Source organism: Pezoporus occidentalis, unplaced genomic scaffold (assembly GCF_034315485.1).
Source record: "Pezoporus occidentalis ecotype Australia unplaced genomic scaffold, CSIRO_AGI_Poc_V1 ctg4, whole genome shotgun sequence".
NCBI classification, from domain to species: domain Eukaryota; kingdom Metazoa; phylum Chordata; class Aves; order Psittaciformes; family Psittacidae; genus Pezoporus; species Pezoporus occidentalis.
In genome coordinates, this window is record NW_026915724.1 from 17,616,019 (window position 1) to 17,635,903 (window position 19,885).

Genomic DNA, 19,885 nt, shown 5'->3' on the forward strand with positions numbered 1-19,885 from the left:
TTAAGGTCCTTTCCAACCATAACCAGTCTATGATTCTATGACTTTGCTAAAAAGTATAGGTAAGCTGTGTAGAAATCTTTAACTGAATTTCTAAAATGTACACATTTCACTCACCTTTTTTGGTACACAAAAATTGCTCAGACTTCTGGGATTGTTTTAGGGATTTCTCTTGCTTTTTGAAGGGAAATCAGTCGGGTTTTATTTTTGTTTCTAGATTTTAAAACACTGATTTCTTGTCAAGATGGAAGTCTGGTTCTCAATAGCGCAGCATTTTTTCTGGCATTAGAACAGGTAAGCAGGGCATCTAAAATTTTCACAGCAACTGAAGCCTTAAAAATTGGTGAAATAAAGAGGAAAGAGTAGTTCTTACATTGCTGTAAGCACAAAGCAGTTCCTTACTGTCCTCTAGTGGAGTAGTAATATCCTCACAGACACTAACTGGTTGTAACTAAACCTGTTTCCCTTTAGTGAGCAGCCCTTCCTCTTTACTGCTTCCACACTTGATAACCTATCTTACTTTCTGCTTTGTGAATTCTCCCCTTCTCTTCTATATCCCGGGTCTACTTTAACAGTGAATAATTTAACCATTCGCCTTTGCCCTCTATCCTTCCTCAAAACACAAATAGGCTGAATGTAAAGGGGTCCTATGAGAACTCCACTGTAATTTCCTTCCACTGTGGTGATTTATGTACTTTTAAATGGGTATAATACAGGAGAGAACTTCTTTCATACCATGAAAGGCTGGTTCTACTATGAGCTGTCAGGTGAACCATGGTTTGACATCTTCAAAGAGTCTAAAAGACTGTATCAGAGTGACTTGCCTTTAAAAAGCAATGATTTTTCACATATTTATCCACAGCCCTGAACACTGCGTTATACTCTTACCAATTATCCCACTGTTTCAAATACTCCATTAAAGCTCATCAGGATGCAGACCCACTGCACTGCACTCCACTCCTTGGAGTCTTTTTTTTCTGAAGTCTGCTGGCACAATTGCCAGTTTATACTCCTTGACCATGAAAGCTGCTCTAAGTGACAAGTTCCAACCTACAGTGAGGGGGGTAGTTAGCAGTTTCTTCTCTCACTTTCAATGCTGTGGGAGTGTGCTCCATTCCTGGCAGCTCACTGCCACCCATTTCATTGACCTTTCCTGCCATTTCAGTTTACAACAGCTCTGCCCACCAACCCACCCTGTAAAGAAAGGTTCTTGGGCATCACAATGAATGGAAGTGCAAAAATCCAAGCTTTTCTTGTCACTTTACCTTTAAATATGCCCATTACACTTTAATAGCTTATCTCTATCAACTTACTGTGAAGCTTGCTCTTTCTGACAGTTCTTAAAAGTAGGATTTCTAATCGATTTTTTAAAGAAACTTTTTCATGTACTTCATAACAAATTTTACATTTGATGGGTTACAATATGCCTCCACTTCCCTTTTTCTGGACTTAACTTCTTTGTAAATGTTCTCCCTAGCTAAAAGCAGCCTCCTACCTTACTTTCTTTAGCAAAAGCTTATTTTTGTTTTTTCTTTTTTGGATAAATATTTATTCAGAGCATGCAATGGTTGCCTTGAAACAAATTTCAAGATATCTGCAAGAATTCCACCTTTCTGGCAGCACCTATTAATTTTCTTTAAAGTTTTCTCATTTTCAGGAAACCAGACTTACCTTGGCATGGATTCTTTGACTACCTGCTCACTAAAGATCTTAATGTTATTTAGCTTTATGCCTTTGCCATTGCTTTGGATATATCTCTTTGAAAGGCTAAAGCCAATCAATCACGTAAGCAGGTAGGATGGGAGCAGTGCCTAGTGATACCCCACCTCCTGTTTTTCTGCAAGGCCTGTGATTCCAATCCAAGAGGATTTTGTGTTACTTGGTGTTAAATTAATCACTTTTTCTTTTTTTAAGCTTTCTTTTTAGGTATATGCCATAACCTCTCCTCCAGCAGGACCTACCGCAACTCTTGTACAACTATACCTGGAATTAAATGGTCCAATCCACCAAGTTTTTAAATATAAAGTTTTCTTATACATACACATATATATATGAAATAAAAGAACAGAAAGTACAGATACTTCTGGGGGAAAAAAATATATATATATAGAAGTATCTATACTTTCTGTTCTTTTAGTTTTAAGGCATTTAAATAGTTGCTTGGTTTATGACCTCGTTTTAGAGAGAACTCTCACAGTTTGAGCCTAACTCTGATTGTATGCTGCTTGAATATTTGATTCTATTCTATAATGCCACTTTATTCCTAAGTATCTTTCAGTAGCTTGCCTATGAGAAAACATTACCCTGCCTCTGTGATATGTATGCTCTTACTCTCCAAATTCAAGTATGAAATTATAGTGCCTGCTATAAAAGATTTATTTACAATATCCCTGGAGAATCCTTCGTGACCTAGAGGACAGCAATGCTCGTCACCTAGGAGAACTCAGTGTCATGCAAATTTATAAATAACAATGCTTATCTCTTCAACAATAAGTGAGACATAGAGAAGAAGATCCAAATTCAAGACAAAACCAAAAATATCCTGGATATTCTAATTTAAACTCCGAGGAAAATGTGGTGCTATATATTTAACACAAAATATAAGACAGACACTTAGACCATGGTTTTCATACCTCCAAAACATTAACAGTAGATACATTTCTTATTTAATAGAGCTTTATTACAAGTTGATATAACCATTATTGCCAAAAGAGAAAGGCTAAATTAAAAAATCCAGTGCAAAATAAAAGCACCCTACAAAAATACATTTCTGTTTCCACTGACAAACATTTAGACCTTGCAAAAACAACTGATTTCAGTGACTTCAAAGCAGTTACTCACTGACATAAAGTTTAGACAGGAACTTCTGGAATTTTAGCTGTTGACTTAAAAAAGGAAAATAAAAAAAGGGAGACTCATTGTCTGACAGGTGCAAAAATTGATACAAAATGTATTAGTACAATATGAAACAAACATACATTAAATAGTTTTGTTTCCTGGTACATCAGATTTTCAAATGAATTTTATAAAATTTACATATTTAATGAAACTATTTATCATTGTGGAAAATACAGTTCTTTATTTCAAGTTTATATTAACTATAAATATCTAAGGGCAGCAAGGATACTCTTCAAGTTGGTGTGCCTTACTTCCCCATCCTTTATGTCTTCTGCTCTTTGCCTTTTGGAGAAAACATCACAGCATAAGGCTGCCGTCTTTTTGGACGTTGACAGGGAGCAAGATCCTCTTTAATGTATCCTTAAAAGAGTAAGGATAAATGTGAGATAAGATATGTAACATAAGGAAACATGCATAACTTTAGTTTCATTTTTTGTTTACCCTGAAAAAATAAATTTTGATTTTTTTTTTCCTTTGTGGCAACTGATTCTCACTTGAAAAAAGATAGAGATCTCTTGAAAAAGGTAGAGATCCCAGGGTGCAATATCATTAATGACAACACTCAGCTGCTTTCTAGTAGATGACTGCATAGTAATGCAATACAGACAGATAATACTGAAGAGTGGACATTGTTCATCTATAAATGGAATTGTTCATCTATTGAAAACAAAATTGCATTCTTCATTGTTTTTTCTACAGAAGATCTTACATAAAAGTAAGAAAGTACTTAAGTACTGCAAATTCAGTTGACTAATAAAGTTACTTTTTAAAACGTATTTCCTAATCGTACATAGGAAACTGCAGGCACAGGTGCTTTGTGGGTCTAAATAGTACATCCCTCTGTTTTGAGGTAATTTATTAAAAACTTGTCCATCTGGAGAAATCCAAACATAAACCTACAGATCAAACACCCCTTGAAAGCTTTCTGATAAGAAAAGTGCATAGAAAATTCCTGTCATGTGCTCAATTCAGCTAATACTGATAGTAAGCAGACATTTTATGCAAATCAGTTACAGCACCTGGCTTTTGTCAGACCCTTACTGTTTATCAGCACTAATATCCGCTGAAGTGAGAGTAATAGATTCCTACTTCATGGTTAAAAAACACTGTCCATGCAACTCAGTTATTTAAAGAAAACACCAAACTACAGTTGGCTCAAGATACCAATAAGAAGTAGAACATACATCCTTTGTACCCCGCTACTCTGGAGTGACAGTTGCAACTGTTCATCATGGGAACTCTGGCATTTTGATGTTCTTGTTGCACTCCTGTATAATACAGCTTTTTTACTAAGCAAGGCTTGGGCTAAAGTCTATGTCTGATAGTCCATTGAGGACCATTAACAACTGAACAGCTCTTACTCTAGCAGACAAGGACATACTCAGGAAGCTCATCGTCATGAGGTTGCAAGCAGATTCCAAATGGGTAGTAACAAAGAATCTCCCTAACAGTCTATCTCAATCACATAAAGTTATAAATAGACATGTCTACTTTAGATCAGATTTCTCAACGACTGGAACAGGTAAGAGGCAACCAGGTTAGAAAAGGAAGCACCATGATTTGTTCATCTTTAAAGATAATGATCAAGAATCAAAGGTGATTCTGGAGTGGTGAGAACTCTCTTTATTTCTTAGGGTAAAGGAGGAAAGGATTAGCCTCAGCCAAGCCACATGTAACTGGATACACAAAAGAGGAAAGAGACTAGTCACAAAGGAACAATGATTCGGCATTCCTGAGGTGCTGTCTAGCTGGACTGAGGGATTTACTTTTCCTTATGTGATACCAAAGGCAAATTGCTGGAAAAGCAAGAACCATCCTCCTGAAGTCTAACCATGCCAAAGAAGCTTAATGGCTTGCAAATTCTGTGACTAGCTTAACCTTTTGCAGTGGATCGGAGAACTCGAAAGGAGCTTCAATAGCAAATGTGACATTTGTCCCCCACAATAAAGGGGGAAAGGGAGAGGCTTAAAGTTCTAAACGTACACATATTTCTTGGAAATACAGCTTCAAATTCAAATGAACTTGACTCAATATATCTTGATTACAGAGTATGATTTGCACTATAAAAGTTATGCAAGCCCCTAAAAATCAAGGCTCCCTCTTCTGAAAGATACTGCAGCACTATCACACAAGAACACATAAACATCTTTGACTACGTTATCCAGTGCCTGCCCTGAAACTGTTATGGGAACTGATAAAAATACATGAAGTGCTTCACAGCTAATAACACATGCAAAGATATAAGTTACTCAAAGAGAGTTCATGTAGGCTCCTTATCCTTACCTCAGAGATTCACTACTTCTGAAGAAATGCACATATAGTACACTACAAACTCACTACGTCTGAACATCATGAGTAAAAATTCATTTTATATCAAGCTCTAGGATTTAGAAGACTTATTTAGGAAAGAACCATCTTCTGTGTGAAGAGAAGTCAACAAACAAAACAAAACCCCAAACTCCACAGTTTTACAATGTTGCTAACAAGCAGGGTATATGTATTAAGACCTATTTAATCACACCTTATCTTCAACGTTTCCATTATCATATGGTATTATGGGGCTCCAAAGATACAAAGGACATCAACAGTGCTGCCTGTCCCTCCTCAGTGAGCACAACCTTTTAGCTTTTGCCTCTGAAATTGATGACCCAATTCTTCCTTTGGTTCAAAGACATGTAGGATTCTAATTAAATTCTATGAAAATCCCAATTAGTTCTGCCTTCTCTATCTAGGCTCTAAGAAAGTTTCCTTATATGCCCTTCTTAGTAGTACAGGAGCTACTAGAAAGACAAGACAGCAATTATTCAAAATAGAAAAGACTGAGAGGAGAGAGGAGAGAAAGGCTGCTTTATGAACTAGAGATAGTATCAGGAAGCTATTTAGGGAAAAAAGGAAAAATCAGCTTTTAAAAGTGCTTTGTACGCCTTTTCTGCACAAACCTCTTTCCACACAAGTTTGGGTGGAAGGAAATCCAACTTCCCAGAAATTTTCAGGAGTATTTGGAGGAATGTAGCGAAATCTGTGTCTTGAACAGGAAGCAAGTTTTTTTGCTCTCTCTTCTTCTGGAATGTCTGCATAATACTGAAGGTTAGGAAAAAAAAAAATCCAAGTTAACAAATTTACACATATAGGGCAACTACTTTACACAATGACATTGTCAATCACTGTTCATTAACACAGTTATCTAAAAATAATGGAGAGGCAAGCCAGAAGTAGAGATTTATTATCTGAATGACAAGCACCTGGCCATTATCCTAAAAGCTTACTGAATTTACAGATAAAATATAACCTTATGGTGGCAAATTTGTTAGTTTTATATCTTTTAACATACCATAGGTACAAGGCTTAGGCATGTGCACAATTACTTATGTCAACAGTTCTACTGACTGCTTTTACAAAGCTAAGTAGCACAGGTGTTGAAATAGAGAGAATTTTCTAATAAATTACATTTCAGTTCCCATTTGCAAATTACATAAAAAGGTGAGAAAACACACTACAAAAATCCATGCTGCAGAATTATTTCCTGTGTCTAAATTTACAGAAGTAGCAGCAAATTACATCAAAATGCTTCCAACTTAATTATCTTCAAACGAGGGGTAAATAAAGAGCTAGTGTGACTGGCTGACTGACACTGGGACTCCAGAAACTCTCTGCCAGCTGGGCATTCTCTAGAGCATATAGTAAATCAGCTACTTTTTCATCCTTGTCATCTGTACTGGAAACTGCAATGAGAAAAGTATATACACTCTCCAAACTTTTTTCTGTGTGTTCCCATGAGTAGAAACATAGAAAGATATGTTGTTTGTCTTCAGGCAGTTTTCTACTGTTTTAGTTTGTGATTCTAGCTACCATCTCCTAAAAATAGCAATCTGGCACTTTGATATCAAAGTGCCAAAATGCTTTCAAAGCAAACACGCTGTTTGATTGAAGTGGTAAGACAACAGTCACAGTCTGGATTGCACAAGAGACCTGACCCTCATAAAATTAATAAAATGATTCCACTGAAATGATAGTGTCACAATTCAAAAAGGTAAACTAAAGTTTAAAACTTCATTCAATCAGCTGGAAAGTGGTCGAGACAGGGGAAATCAGGAAAGGGGAAATCAGGAAAGGAACAGAATACCTCTGTCAATAGAGACTACTTCCTGTCACCATCTACTGGCAGGATTCTGGAAAACCTGCTACTTGGAAAACTACACTAATAAATCCCTTTTTTTCCTTATTAGATGACAAAGTATAAAATAGGCATAAAAATCCTCCTCCAGAAAATCATGAGGTAATTATATTGATGACTCTATAAAAAAGAGTAATCACAGCTCTGAAAATGAGTGACAAAACTGCACGTACTAGTAAAAGTAGACTTGTTCCACTTCATGATTCAGTAGTCTGTAAGAACTGCAACTCTACCTGAAACAGAGGTACATTTTCTCCCCAGTCTCAAATCAATTCAGATTTCTTGCCATTATACAAAGTGTGAGACCTGAACATATTCTTTTCTCAAAGACCTTATTAGTAAGGAATCTGACCTAGTAACATGTGGGTCTCCTGGTCAAGAACAGAGATTCATGTTGTTAGCAGGTTGCACCCAAAATTTCAGATAACTGGTCTGTCTGCTATAAGATCCTGGTATGCAGGATAAACTGCCAGTTCTTCAGTGCAAAAGAATTATTTACAGAACCCTGCAATTTGCAGCCTCAGAGAGCCCTTAAAAGGTCCCTCTCATTAGTTTAGCACAAAGTTACTTACAATTTTTGCAACTTAAGTGTATGTAAAACATCTGTCCAATTCTCCCACTTATCTAAAGCATAGCTAGACTTAATAACCACACTAACAAATGTTACTTTTACAAGCTACTAGTAATTTGTACATACAATCTTTCTCTGATTACATTGCAAAATCACAACAAACCAAAACAAGACCTCTTATCAAATGTTCTACACTGTAAAGTGAACGAGATGCTTCCACAAAGTTTTAAGATAAGGACTTAAAAAGGCCTTTGATAACAGTTTGTTATGGCACGTGCAGAAGTTAAATCTCTCACATCATCTCAGAATGACAGGTAACTCTTCCCACTCATACTGGTTGCAGCACATGGCCAGAAACAATTTACTGATTTCTATCCACTCTGTAAATATTTCTTCAGACTTGAGACTTTTCAAACCCTTATGGCTAATAAGTAAGCCAAGACTTTTTTAAAAAGCATCATTTATCCTCTAATACTCCCTTCTTCCACAGGCATTTCATTCAAAGCTAGTTTTATTATGGTGCAGTGACACAGCCAAACATTCCACACATTCCAAGACATTAATCTTGAATGGCATAGACTTGAAAAAATAACCAAACCAAAACCAACAACAAACCCAAAAGTTTAATGTAGAAACCTAATATTGTAAACTTGGAGCTGTAAATGTTTCTAAAACACCATAGTTACCACTCTAGCTTGCCAGACAGAAACAAGAATTGGATTTGCTGGGATGAGAAGATATCAGCAGCTTACAGAGACAGCAAGTTAAAACACATAGCGCATGGCTCTAGGCAAAGAAATAGACTGAAGGTTTGGTGTTTTTTTCTGGTTTTGTTTTGTTTTTTTTTTTTCATCCCCCAAAATCTTATTTTCTTTCAAAGTCTTTGAATCAAATATATTTTTGAAAATGGTATTTATAGTTGACTGTAAAACTTAATTATTTATATTTAAGAAGTTTTACTAAAGCTATTTTTCAGGAAGAAGTCTTTGTTAAAAATATACTCTAAAAAATTTCTTTAGCTAAGTAGACGCAACTTTTCTATAAAGTGAATAGCAGGAGAATCTATGAAACATGCTGCTTCTATATGGGTGTGGAAACTAAAGCGAAGGGATTCCAGAGAATCCATCATTCTGTCCTTTATCCACACTTCTGGCCAGTCATGATGTATTAGATCATTGCCTAATTAACTCCAGCCTGAAAGCCTATCACTGACCAAATGAAATATGTCCTTATTACACATGTAATTACTTCAATATTTTACCTGTGTATCAAGTATCTGAAAGCAGTTTAGTAATTTGAAAGGGAGGAAAAACTAACATTAAACCTAACACTTGGTAAATTTTAACCTGCTAATGTAAGTATTTTTGCATGCATTTGCACATATATTTGCACACATCGGCATCTATGCTGGTACAATAATCTGAAAATGTAGACACCCCAGAAACCAAGTTAAATAAGAAACCCCAACCAAACAACAAACAAATCAAGATATACCTATATATACATAAGTAGAACAGGACAGAAAACTTATTTATTCCAGTACCTGCAAATTTCAGTAGAGCTTCTTTTAGAAGCTTGTAATCATTCTTTAAAATTGCTTGAACTAGTGATGAAAAAGCATTACTGGAGTAGAAGGAGAACAGCAAAACAAGTAAAAGAAGGCAAGTAAAAGTAAAAAAGATAAGCAGAATAGCAAAGGAAAGGTTGCTTAAAATAAAAAAAAATGCTGTGAAATTATCAGTATAACCTAGGACAGGGAGAAGAAAGCAAGTAATCTGCAGCCAAAAATTGGTGTTTCCTCTAAGAGTCACTCTGCTTGTACAGCTCCTATGCCAACCTCCATTATACATCCCATATCTGTTTGATGGCTTACTGGAATCTTACTGTAACTATAATGTGAGATATTTCTATCATACAGATACATGTGCACACACACACAGAGAAAGACTAAGTTATATGCAGTTACTACAGGTAAAAAACAAACCAATTCACTCAAAACTTGGTAAAACAACTTTGGTAAACACTTCTCTGCTACTGTCAGTACTGATGATAACGCAACCAACTTCATAATTTCAACAGCACTTTAACACTTAGATATTAGCAGAGTTAGGATAATGGAAGAATGACCAGATTTTAAAATACTACTTACCATTTCACATTCCTTACAAGTATGGCCTGGCAATTTTCTTCTTTCTTCTTTTTTTCGAATAACCTCAATATGAGGAAAATCTAACACAGTATTCTTCCTGAAAAACAAAAATGTTTTCACATGATAGTACATTTATTTCTTCTACATGTCTGGAAATTTCCAGTCTTTAGAACACAATGAAGATACCAGATTCTCAGGAAAAAAAAAAAAAAAAAAAAAAAAAAATCAAGAAAAAGTCTGCAAAACCTAATCGTACTGCATTTCATAGCTGAATAGGACTATTTTTGTAACTAAAACAGTTACAGGATTGTGTAAATGTAACATGATCTTTTCATAAGCAGATAAGTACATCTCATTATTATGTATTTTTGTAGTATGAAAATAATTAGTAATTTTGATTTCAAAATTACTTAAATATACATCTTCTGTAGCATAATTACTTTGTTCAGACACAGTTGTGCTTGCACTGATTTCTGCAAGAGGAATTTATTTGGATTCAAAAGAACAAATTCTGAAAAGAGTCTTGTCTGCTCACAAAACACTAAAGTTTTCCTCAATGAAGAATACATATGCTGGGGTAAAAAAAAACCAAACATAACAAATATTTAACCAAAGGGCCTGGTATCATTATGAAATGAAGATTCAGACTACCAGACTACAGAAATGCAGTAGAGGAAACACTAAGAGGTACAGTTGTTAAACATTAGTCATTTATTGCCTAGAGGAAGAGGCAAAAATGCCAGAGAAGGAAAGGTTTTTATTTGTACAAGCAACCCATAAGCTCTTTGCTCATAAATTCATGCATGACAACATGCCTATAAGAAACGTTACAAAATATTGCATTGAATAAAATTATAAAAAGCAGAAGAGAAAATCCCTTCTCTTCAGCAGATGTAATAGGCATCTCAATGTGCTTATTTCTTCCCCTCGTGCAGCTTTTATGTAAGGCTTTTATCTAATTCAGTAAATCTTTTACCTGTGTACCTTCAGCTGCTAATATGTTATGCACAAACATCTTTATTTTATGGAAGAACAAGTTTGCTTTAGGGAGGATATAAGGAGCCTCAAAATGTCTATACAGAACAAACTAAATTACCTTTCATCACTTTTGAAATATGGCTCCACAAAAGCTTTCTGCTTGGCTTTATCTTGTTTATCCTCATGTTCTGTAAATATACATGCAAACCAGAAACTTACATGTCATATAGGTCAGCAGACTGCCTGGAAAAACATCTGTTCTATTAGCTAGCTATTAAGAAATACAAAAATGCCATGTACATTCAGTCAGATAAAACAGATTCAAACAGATAATAAAAATATAAAATTGATTGAACCAGTGATGAAAAAGCATTACTGAAGTAAAGGAAAACAGCAAGACAAGTAAAAGAAGGAAAGTAAAAGTAAAAAAGATAAGGAGAATGGAAAAGGAAAGGTTGCTTAAAATAAAAATTGCCATGAAATCATCAGTAGAACCTAGGATAGGGAGAAGAAAGGGAGCAAGTAATCTGCAGCCAAAAACTGGTGTTTCCTGTAAGTCACTCAGCTGTACAGCTTCCATGCCAACTTCCATTATACATCCCATATTTGTTTGATGGCTATATAAATAAACTACCAAAGTAATTTTCATATTGTTTGATGTTATGTCCTTACAATAACTAAATTTACCCATGAATTTATAAGGAAAAAAATGAAGCAATAGTTTATTTGGCGTATTTGTTCGTAGAGAACAGAGCATGATTTCAAATCAACTTTTCTAGTTTAAACAGGCAAATAAAGACAAATCAAATTATATCCCACTCTTTAGTTTCTTGCTTGCTGCTGTTCCTCCCTCATCCTGCTCTTCATCACAAAGAGTTTCTTTTTCATTACATGCAGAAGGACTGTCTTCTGGTAGGCAGGATTCATATTCTTCATGGGTTGTCCGATCAAACATCTCTGTTAAGGTATCACTAATTTTTTTTTCTTCTCCTATTATAAAAAGCATAATGAACACCCAAATCAATCTCTCAACAATTTAAACCAAGAAAGTACATTTTCATTGAAAGTGTATCAAAACCCCTAACATTTACTTCCTGCTCTAGTACTGATTAACTCAACATCAGCTTTACATTTATTCTTTCTGCAACTTTCAAATGTGGCCAATGCTCATTTTTTTTCATAAAGATACTTTGTTCCCGTTTCTAAAATTTGATTAATTGCTAAATCACTTCTATGTACCTTTAATCTTAACACTGGATACATAAAATTTTTGTTCTTGTAATTATGGAATTGTCCAAGCAGAAGGAAATACTTTCTGTGCATAGGAGATAAAACTATGGATAAGTGATCAAGTTGCAACAGCTTAAAAAACAAGCACACATCATTAAAAGTCACTGTTCTGCAACAATGATTCACCACATATATTAAATGTGATATAAACACATTTGGATTATTTTAAATATACCACTTCTACTTATATCTCATTTAAAAATGAAATTTAAAAAAGACTTTCCCGTAGAAAGTCTAGTATGTTTACACAGCAAACTTTCAAAGCTGTCTGTTGTAAGAGTTGATAGTTGCAGGCAAGATCAGATTAAATGGTTAAGTATTTAACTCTTCAGACACTGTAAAAGCACAGCTACTGGCTCTACGTCAGCACAAATCCTACCATTTTCTTAATCCAAGTTTAAAAAGCCACAACAGCCACCACTGATTCTACTAGAAAACAAGACTGCATTTGGAGGCTACAAAAATTCATCAGTGCTTTTGTACTGCAAATTATTTTCTATCTATTCATACAGAGGAAAGAGTGGCCTTTACTCTTTCCTCCTCCTGCATCAAAGAAAAAGGCAAATCAAAGGGCAGGCAGCTGTGGGGGGGGAGGGAGGGGACAAAAAAGGAAAAAAAAAAAGCCTTACTTGGACTGCTTTCTTGGTTTTGCTCTTGATTTTGAATTTTTAATAGCACACTTTCATTAACGTACGTATAATCCATATCAACAACTTCCCCTTCGACTCTTGACTGAGAACCACCCTAAGTAAAAAAAGCAAACACCACAATTGCACGCAGAAGCAACTGGTATAATCAGTGCCATTGATGTATATCTGAAACACTTTCACAATGGTTACTGGCATCTTTTTAGACACTTTGTCTTCTTTCTTTCTGCAGTACTGTCTGCACGATAAAGACGTAAAATCTAGGTAAGAGAATAATATCTTTTGAAAATCAAATGTGACACACTTATCTGGTGGATTATACTACTTGATGGGCAATAAATGCCTTAAAAGTTTTTATGTTAAATTCTACAAAAAGTAACAATGTAATATACAGAAATGAAAACCTGCTCAAATTAATAGATTTTATGATAGCCTTTAAGTGAGACAAAACAAATATTTCAGGAAAATACTCAGGAATCCTAATAACCAACCTGCACCCAACTCAAAGAAAGACAACAGTCATCATCTGCGTATTTTCTATTACTTAACATAAAGACAGCATTTTCAGAGGAAAAACTATGAGGTTGGTCTTTTTTTTTTTTTTGTCTTAAAAAAATAAACAACCCAAACCACCCTAAATACATCAGTTTCATACTAAACAGCCACCTGGATGACTTTATCAAATACAACTGGACAATGGAAATGCTTTAGGACACCTGTAGTGTACTATACATAAACAAACATTTTAGGACTGCAAACATATCAAAGAAGCTGAATTTAGATTTTTTGTTAGAAAGTGGTTTTGGTCTGCCCAGAATAAAGTTCATGATACTGCCTTTGTAGGCTTTTTTCAAAATCATAGAACATGCATCCATGTAATCCAAGTTTACCTCTGTGTCAATCACAGTGATGTCCATTTTGTATTGTGAAAGGTCAGCTCCTGGGTCTATGCTCCACTGGAGGTTTTCTAAAGGTTTTTCCTTCAGGTCTGGATGCAGAGAATATGAGAAAAAAAGACAAATAATTGGAAGTAAATTCTGCCAACAGCATCCTGTAGTGTGCAAATTATAAGGCAGCTTTCTGTATATCAAAAAAAGCATATTAATTCATCTTTGGATTTAGGGATTGATTTTTCTTAAAAATAAACATGCTTATTTGGTGTAAGTCAAACTTTGTCTAAAGAGTTAGATCTTTAAGTTTTTTGTTACATTCAGGAAGCATGCCACTCCTTTGTGTTTGCATGAGGTACGTAATCCAAAATACTCTGGCAGGTAAAATCTCTGTTTCTGTACATCAGGCAGTATTAATGCCAGGCAGAAGAAATTCATACAATAGTTTAGGTCAGAAAAGTCGTAGAGTCACATGGCCTCCCCTGAGCTTCCTTTTTTCCAGGCTAAACAACTGCATTTCCCTCTGTCGCTCCTCCCAAGATTTGTTCTCTAGATACTTCACCAGCTTTATCACCCTTCTTTAGATACAATACAGCATCTCAGTGTCTTTCTTGTAGCAAGGGGCCCAAAACTAAACACAGTATTCGAGATGTAGTCCCACCAGTGCCAAGTGCAGGAGGATGATCACTTCCCTAGCCCTGGTGGCCACACTATTACTGACACACACCAGGATGCTGTTGGCCTTCTTGGCATACCAGGGCATACTGTTGGCTCACATTCAGCTGACTGTTGACCAACACCCCAGGGCCTGATCCACCAGGCAGCTTTGCCCTTCAGGACTACCTCCCAGGGGACTCAACCAGACTTCTGAACAGGCCCAAGTCTTCCCTCTGGAAGTCCAAGGTAGCAGTTCTGCTGAACCCCCTCCTTACTCCTCTGAGAATTGAAAACTATCATTTCATGATTGCTATGCCCAAGGCAGCCTCCAACCGTCACATCACCCACAAGCCCTTTTCTACTGGCAAACAATAGGCCCAGCAGAGCACCTTCCCTAGTTGGCTCACTATAGACATTAGACTGGTAAGAATACAAAAGCCAGGTCTTCAAAGACAAATGAGTACAAAAGCGTCTGATCATTGTTCCAGAGATGGCTCTTATTTTATCTGTGAAGTAGAGGCTTAGATTCCAAGCTACCTGGCCACAGCAACTACTGACAGATATGTTTTTTACATTCATAATGCAAGTATTTCTAATTAAAGTAGGCAGTGTAACAGCTCAGCTAAAGAGTACAGAAACAGTGATTCTACAATCCGAGTTAAAAAAATGAGTTTTCAGATGGACCACTTAATAGGAAAGAAGACACAACTTCTAGAAAGAATATTTGGTAACAGCTGTTCATTATCATTAAAGGTACAGTTTTCTTTAACAGCTCATCAGGAATCATGAAAAATATTAACTAAATAGCTCACCCTTACGTTTAAGTACAGTTTTCAAGCGTTTGATATAGATAAACTTTCCAAGATTTTATTTTAGTACCTGTCATTCACATGCTACAGTACACAACAATGCTAAATAAATGAGAAAGAAATAAGATTCCCAGCCTGTTGAGTTTACATCTGAATGCCAATGATATTTTTATTTTGTATAATATGTATAAAAAAGAATATTTATTATGTATAATATGTATAAAAGACATTTATTATATAGTGGCAAAAGAAAGCCAGGAAGATGCAGACTGAAAATGTGGGGATGATCTTAAGAAGTCCTGAATAGAATGAGATTGAGTTATAAACACAGAGAAAGTGATTAAAGTAGAAGATATGAAAAATTGTGTTCAACCGCAGCATAGGCTGGAGGGTAGGGGGACAATAAAAGGAACATCAAGTTACCTTGCTCATTTTGCAGTGCTTTATTTTTTGATAGTCTGCAAGGGTTTGGTTGCAGTACAGATGCTGGTTCAGACTCTCCATGTCCTGTCCTTATTTTCTTCCTATTTGGTACATGGCCACTGGCAACCTAATAACATATTTCAAACTTATTATTTCCCAAAACTTAAATACTGTATTTCTAAGGAGAAGAAAAAAGTCAGAATAGCTTACCTTCACATCATCAAAAAGTTCCTCTGTCTCTGCAGAACTTGGCAGTGGCACAATTTTGAAGGGAGGAACTATTTCTTTCATTTGCATCTGGTTTTTCTTATCTGGGAATGTTTTTCCCAGCATTGGCTCTTGTACATGGGATCCCTCTTGTAAATTTCTGCCAAACAAACAGTTCTCACTGATGGCATTTGGAATTGATGAAGAACCTTCAGGCATGGGCTTCCCCAGGTGTGAAAAAATGTCATGCAGAGTCACCTGTTTCAGTCTATTTTTACAGGTGTCCTCAATTCCTTGTTTTTTCTCTTGACAACGAACTCCAGAGAAACGATCAGATAGATCCAAGGGCTTATCAACTGTATGCTCCCCATTGATACGATGAACATCTGATTGAAAGGGCACAGAGTTCTCTTTGTTGAAGGATGTTTTTTCACAGCTAACTGCATGCTCATCGTCAGTTTTCTTCCTCTTAGCACACCTGCTTTCTAGCTGCTTCTGGTGTACGATAAGGAAATCACTCCTGATCACCTCATTCTTAGCTGCACAGGTGTTTCCAACACAGGTTACAACCTCACTAGTATTCTTTTTCACAACCATTTGCCTATTCATAGAGGCCTGGCTGATAATAGAGTTGATTTCTGTTCCAAGATTCAGTGGTGCAACAAAAGCAACATCTTCAGATTTTGATCTACTTTTATGAGATCTGGAACTAGAAGGATTGTTGAAGAGGTTGCTTTTGAGATTAGGCTTCAATCCTGAATCTAAAATACAGGGGGCATGACTTGTACTTGAGTTGTTCTTCACATTACTAGAAGCTCCAAAAACAGGAGAAGCTACTCGAGAATCCCAGTCAACATGTGGTGGAGTGTTCTGAGATGGTTCTGAAAGACTGAATACAATGAAAGATAAAATTATTTTTTTCTGGTGTACACAGGGGGCTGGGAGGAGAAAACAGGAAACTTCTAACTTTTGTGTATCCTATCAGTGATCTGCTTTGAAGCTGTCAGTGTTGCTAGTATTAACTGAAAGAGAAGGAAAAATAAAAGGGAAATTTTTGGTCTAGAAGTAAGTATTGCTGCACTTAGAGCTGTAAAAGGCAAACAAATCACAGACCCTGTCCTTCATTTTAGTATGGTATGAAATGCTGTTCCACATTCAACTGGGAACCAAGGACAGTATTAAACCTGCCTAGGAATCCCTTCTACCAGAGGACCCCCTTTCAATGCAGTTACTTGGAAGGAAGTGAGAATGGTTGTGACAGCAGTCTATCTAGGTTCTTGTACGGATCTTATAACCATGATAGAAGATTCTCAAAGCTTCTGCAAGTAAAGGAAAAATATGCAAGCTTCTTTCAGGTATGCTGCTTTTTACGTGTCATCAATAAAACATACATTTAAGATGACAAATAGGGACTAAAAATGTTTTCAGTTTAGACCACAATATCCTGAGGAGAGTGGGAAAGGCAACTTGTAAACTAGTATGACATCTAGTCAGCAGAAAGGTTTTACGATAATTTTCCTACCTCCACCCCAGGCCTCTTACTCCCAGGCTTACAGGCCTCAGAAGACACCTCAGAATAACAAGAGGTGAGTGAGGGAATGTGTACATGGAAAGCCTGATTCATCAGTCTGAGAATGAAATAAAACTCTATAAAGTTTTGCATTCTATCAGTTCTTTGCTTCTAATGTTATTTACTTGAAAGAAGCCTCTAAAATATGAAAATACTTATTTCCATGTCTGTACCTTTAAAGGAAACTGCTGTAAGGTTTTAAATTCTACTAAAACCAGAACTTCATATAAGCCTGCTTAAAACAATATTATTAGAACCAAGTGGAAACACACCCTAAATTGTTGCCATCATTTCTTGATTCAGAAACTGGATGTTTTCTTGAGTCTTCACACTGCATGCTCTCTGGGGCCTGGCTCATAACAGTATTAGTGCGGGGAGGACTCGGTACACTTTGAGACTCCTTGCAAGTGGTGAAGGAAAACAAAGAAAGGAAGTGTGAGAAGCTATTAGAATTAAAAATTAGAAATATGTTAGGTGTGCACACAAACACCACGAAAACCCATCCAAATTGAACCATTCAAAACTCTGAAAAAAAAGTTAAATGATAACTGAAATTTTGATCAACTTTACAGAAATCTTAGAGAAATTTATATTTAAAAAAATCAGCATCAAATACACACAGACACAAAACCCCCTCAGTCTGCATACTATCATTCTCACTGTAGTTACCAATCAAGTAATCTCACTTGAGTCACCAAACAGTCTCATAACCAAATAATCTTTTTTAGTGTGTTAGACTCAATTATTGCACAAAGGGAGTTGGGCAGACCAAAGGATTTAGTCTGCTGTATTAATTAAACTTGAAAGTTGTATATGCAACAGGAACTGCACCCCTACCCTCCTCCCCATAATGCAAAAGAGAAAAATACTGGGTTTGAAAACAACTGGCATAAAAAGCTGATTATGTAAGACATTTAGGAATACTACTTACAGATTCCTCTTGAACAGCAAGTCCAATTGTTTCTGCAACGACTGCAGCCAAGTTAAAAGATGGCTTTGGAACAGGATAGCCTCCCATCCTTGGTTTATCTTTATGAGTAGAAATAAGTTTACAGTAAGTCACATATAGTATCTTACTCTACTCACACAGATGGTGCTAACACAGAACTAAAAAGATCACAAATCTAGTAATTATGTAAATAGTTTGACTTGTGTCATAAAAATTGAACCTGAAGTGAGAAGTTGAGAAGGGGGGCAGAAGAATTTCTAAAGAGAGCAGACTGCTATTTCATCAGAGAAATATGTTTCCAAGTTGTATACAGCTTCCCAAACTTAAAATACAAAGACAAGTCAATGTAAAAGTTGCTTTTCAAACTCCTAGGGCACAAATAGTCCGAGAAAAGCATGTAGAACAATGATAATGTATATTTGTAGTAAAATGCTTGTGTTGCGTATTTCCTAAGTGACAGTTATAATTATTATTCTTGTGTTTTTATTAGGAAAACAAATAGATGAGTTTCCTTTCTTTCAGGGGTTTAACATTACTTCAGTTTATTAAACCAGGGCAAGGTACTATGAGGGAAGGAATGTACAAGAACCATAACCCCAACTTTCACAAATTATTCTAAAATGCTGATTCTTGCAGTCATTTACAGTTAAGCACTTCACAGAAAAAGAAATCAGGGACGCAAAAAGTTCTTGTCAAAGAACTTGGTATGGACAAGGACATATGATTTGTATTAATTCACAAAAAAGGGAAAAATAAATAGTAGCATTTCTAAACATCACATATTCATGTCAGACAGTAAGTGCAATTCTTTAAATATTTTATCTCCTTTACAGTTGGAAAATCAAAAGTAAGACAATTGGGTAAGTTACCTAACATATCTGCAGTAAGAGCTGCACTGAGCTTCTTTATTTCTTGACTGAGCACTCATGCTATGCCACCTACCTAGTGGCATACACAGAGGCACTACAAGATAGGCATTTCAACAGCAATTTTGTGATTAACCCCAAAATCCTTATTCTAGCTCCTTGTTTAAAGAGATGAACCCTCAGTTATTGATGAACCCTCAGTTTTACAGCATTTTTGCCTTATTTTGAATGGAACTAAAACTAAATCTACTAATACACTTACTTGGTATAGGGGACAGTTCTGCATCGCAGGTGTCTGCCACAAGTATCTCTTCTCTGTGGGGACTGTTCACTTGTGTGGAATACAGTGGAATTTTTCCAGTCTCTAGAAGATGCAGAAACATTTTCACATGGTGAAATTGGGTATTCTTGCTGTGATAATTTCGTGTAGATACAGACCATGATCCTGACCTTAAAAGCACCTGAACACGAGGTTTTGATATGTCAGTAGATCCAGTAATTTAAGCACATCTGTTTGGTTTTATTCTGAGGTATCACTATGACAAATTAGTCATAAATATTACATATTAATCCTTTCTCTCACAAGCATGAGCCCAGTCAGCCATAAAACGATACTGACACATAATTACATCACTTTCTGTACTGACCACATAAAAAGTATGCATTCATTCTATATTTGTCTTGTGAATATGGCAACAAAACTATTACAGAGCAAACCATCCAAGGGAATAATTTTATGTATCAACTAAGGTAGTGAAAAGATGAAAAACCTGAGATTTGAATCATGACCAGCTCTGTGTCATGTTGTCT

At 35.9% G+C, this 19,885-nt stretch overlaps 1 protein-coding gene across 3 annotated transcripts in view; it reads right to left on the reverse strand.

Annotated features, from left to right (window-relative positions):
• Positions 1-2,655: 2,655 nt before the first annotated feature.
• RBBP8 (RB binding protein 8, endonuclease) overlaps positions 2,656-19,885 on the reverse strand; it is a 36,440-nt gene continuing 19,210 nt past the window's right edge. For all 3 annotated transcript variants that reach the window (XM_062632831.1, XM_062632830.1, XM_062632829.1), the window contains exons 8-19: positions 19,338-19,439; positions 18,192-18,289; positions 17,533-17,660; positions 15,694-16,579; positions 15,484-15,610; positions 13,595-13,692; positions 12,687-12,801; positions 11,587-11,757; positions 10,886-10,955; positions 9,790-9,886; positions 5,835-5,976; positions 2,656-3,255 (exon numbers count right to left, since the gene is read on the reverse strand). In XM_062632831.1, the coding sequence (XP_062488815.1) occupies positions 3,158-3,255; positions 5,835-5,976; positions 9,790-9,886; positions 10,886-10,955; positions 11,587-11,757; positions 12,687-12,801; positions 13,595-13,692; positions 15,484-15,610; positions 15,694-16,579; positions 17,533-17,660; positions 18,192-18,289; positions 19,338-19,439 (2,132 nt within the window). In that variant the 3' untranslated portion in view covers positions 2,656-3,157. The remainder of the gene's footprint in view (positions 3,256-5,834; positions 5,977-9,789; positions 9,887-10,885; positions 10,956-11,586; positions 11,758-12,686; positions 12,802-13,594; positions 13,693-15,483; positions 15,611-15,693; positions 16,580-17,532; positions 17,661-18,191; positions 18,290-19,337; positions 19,440-19,885) is intronic.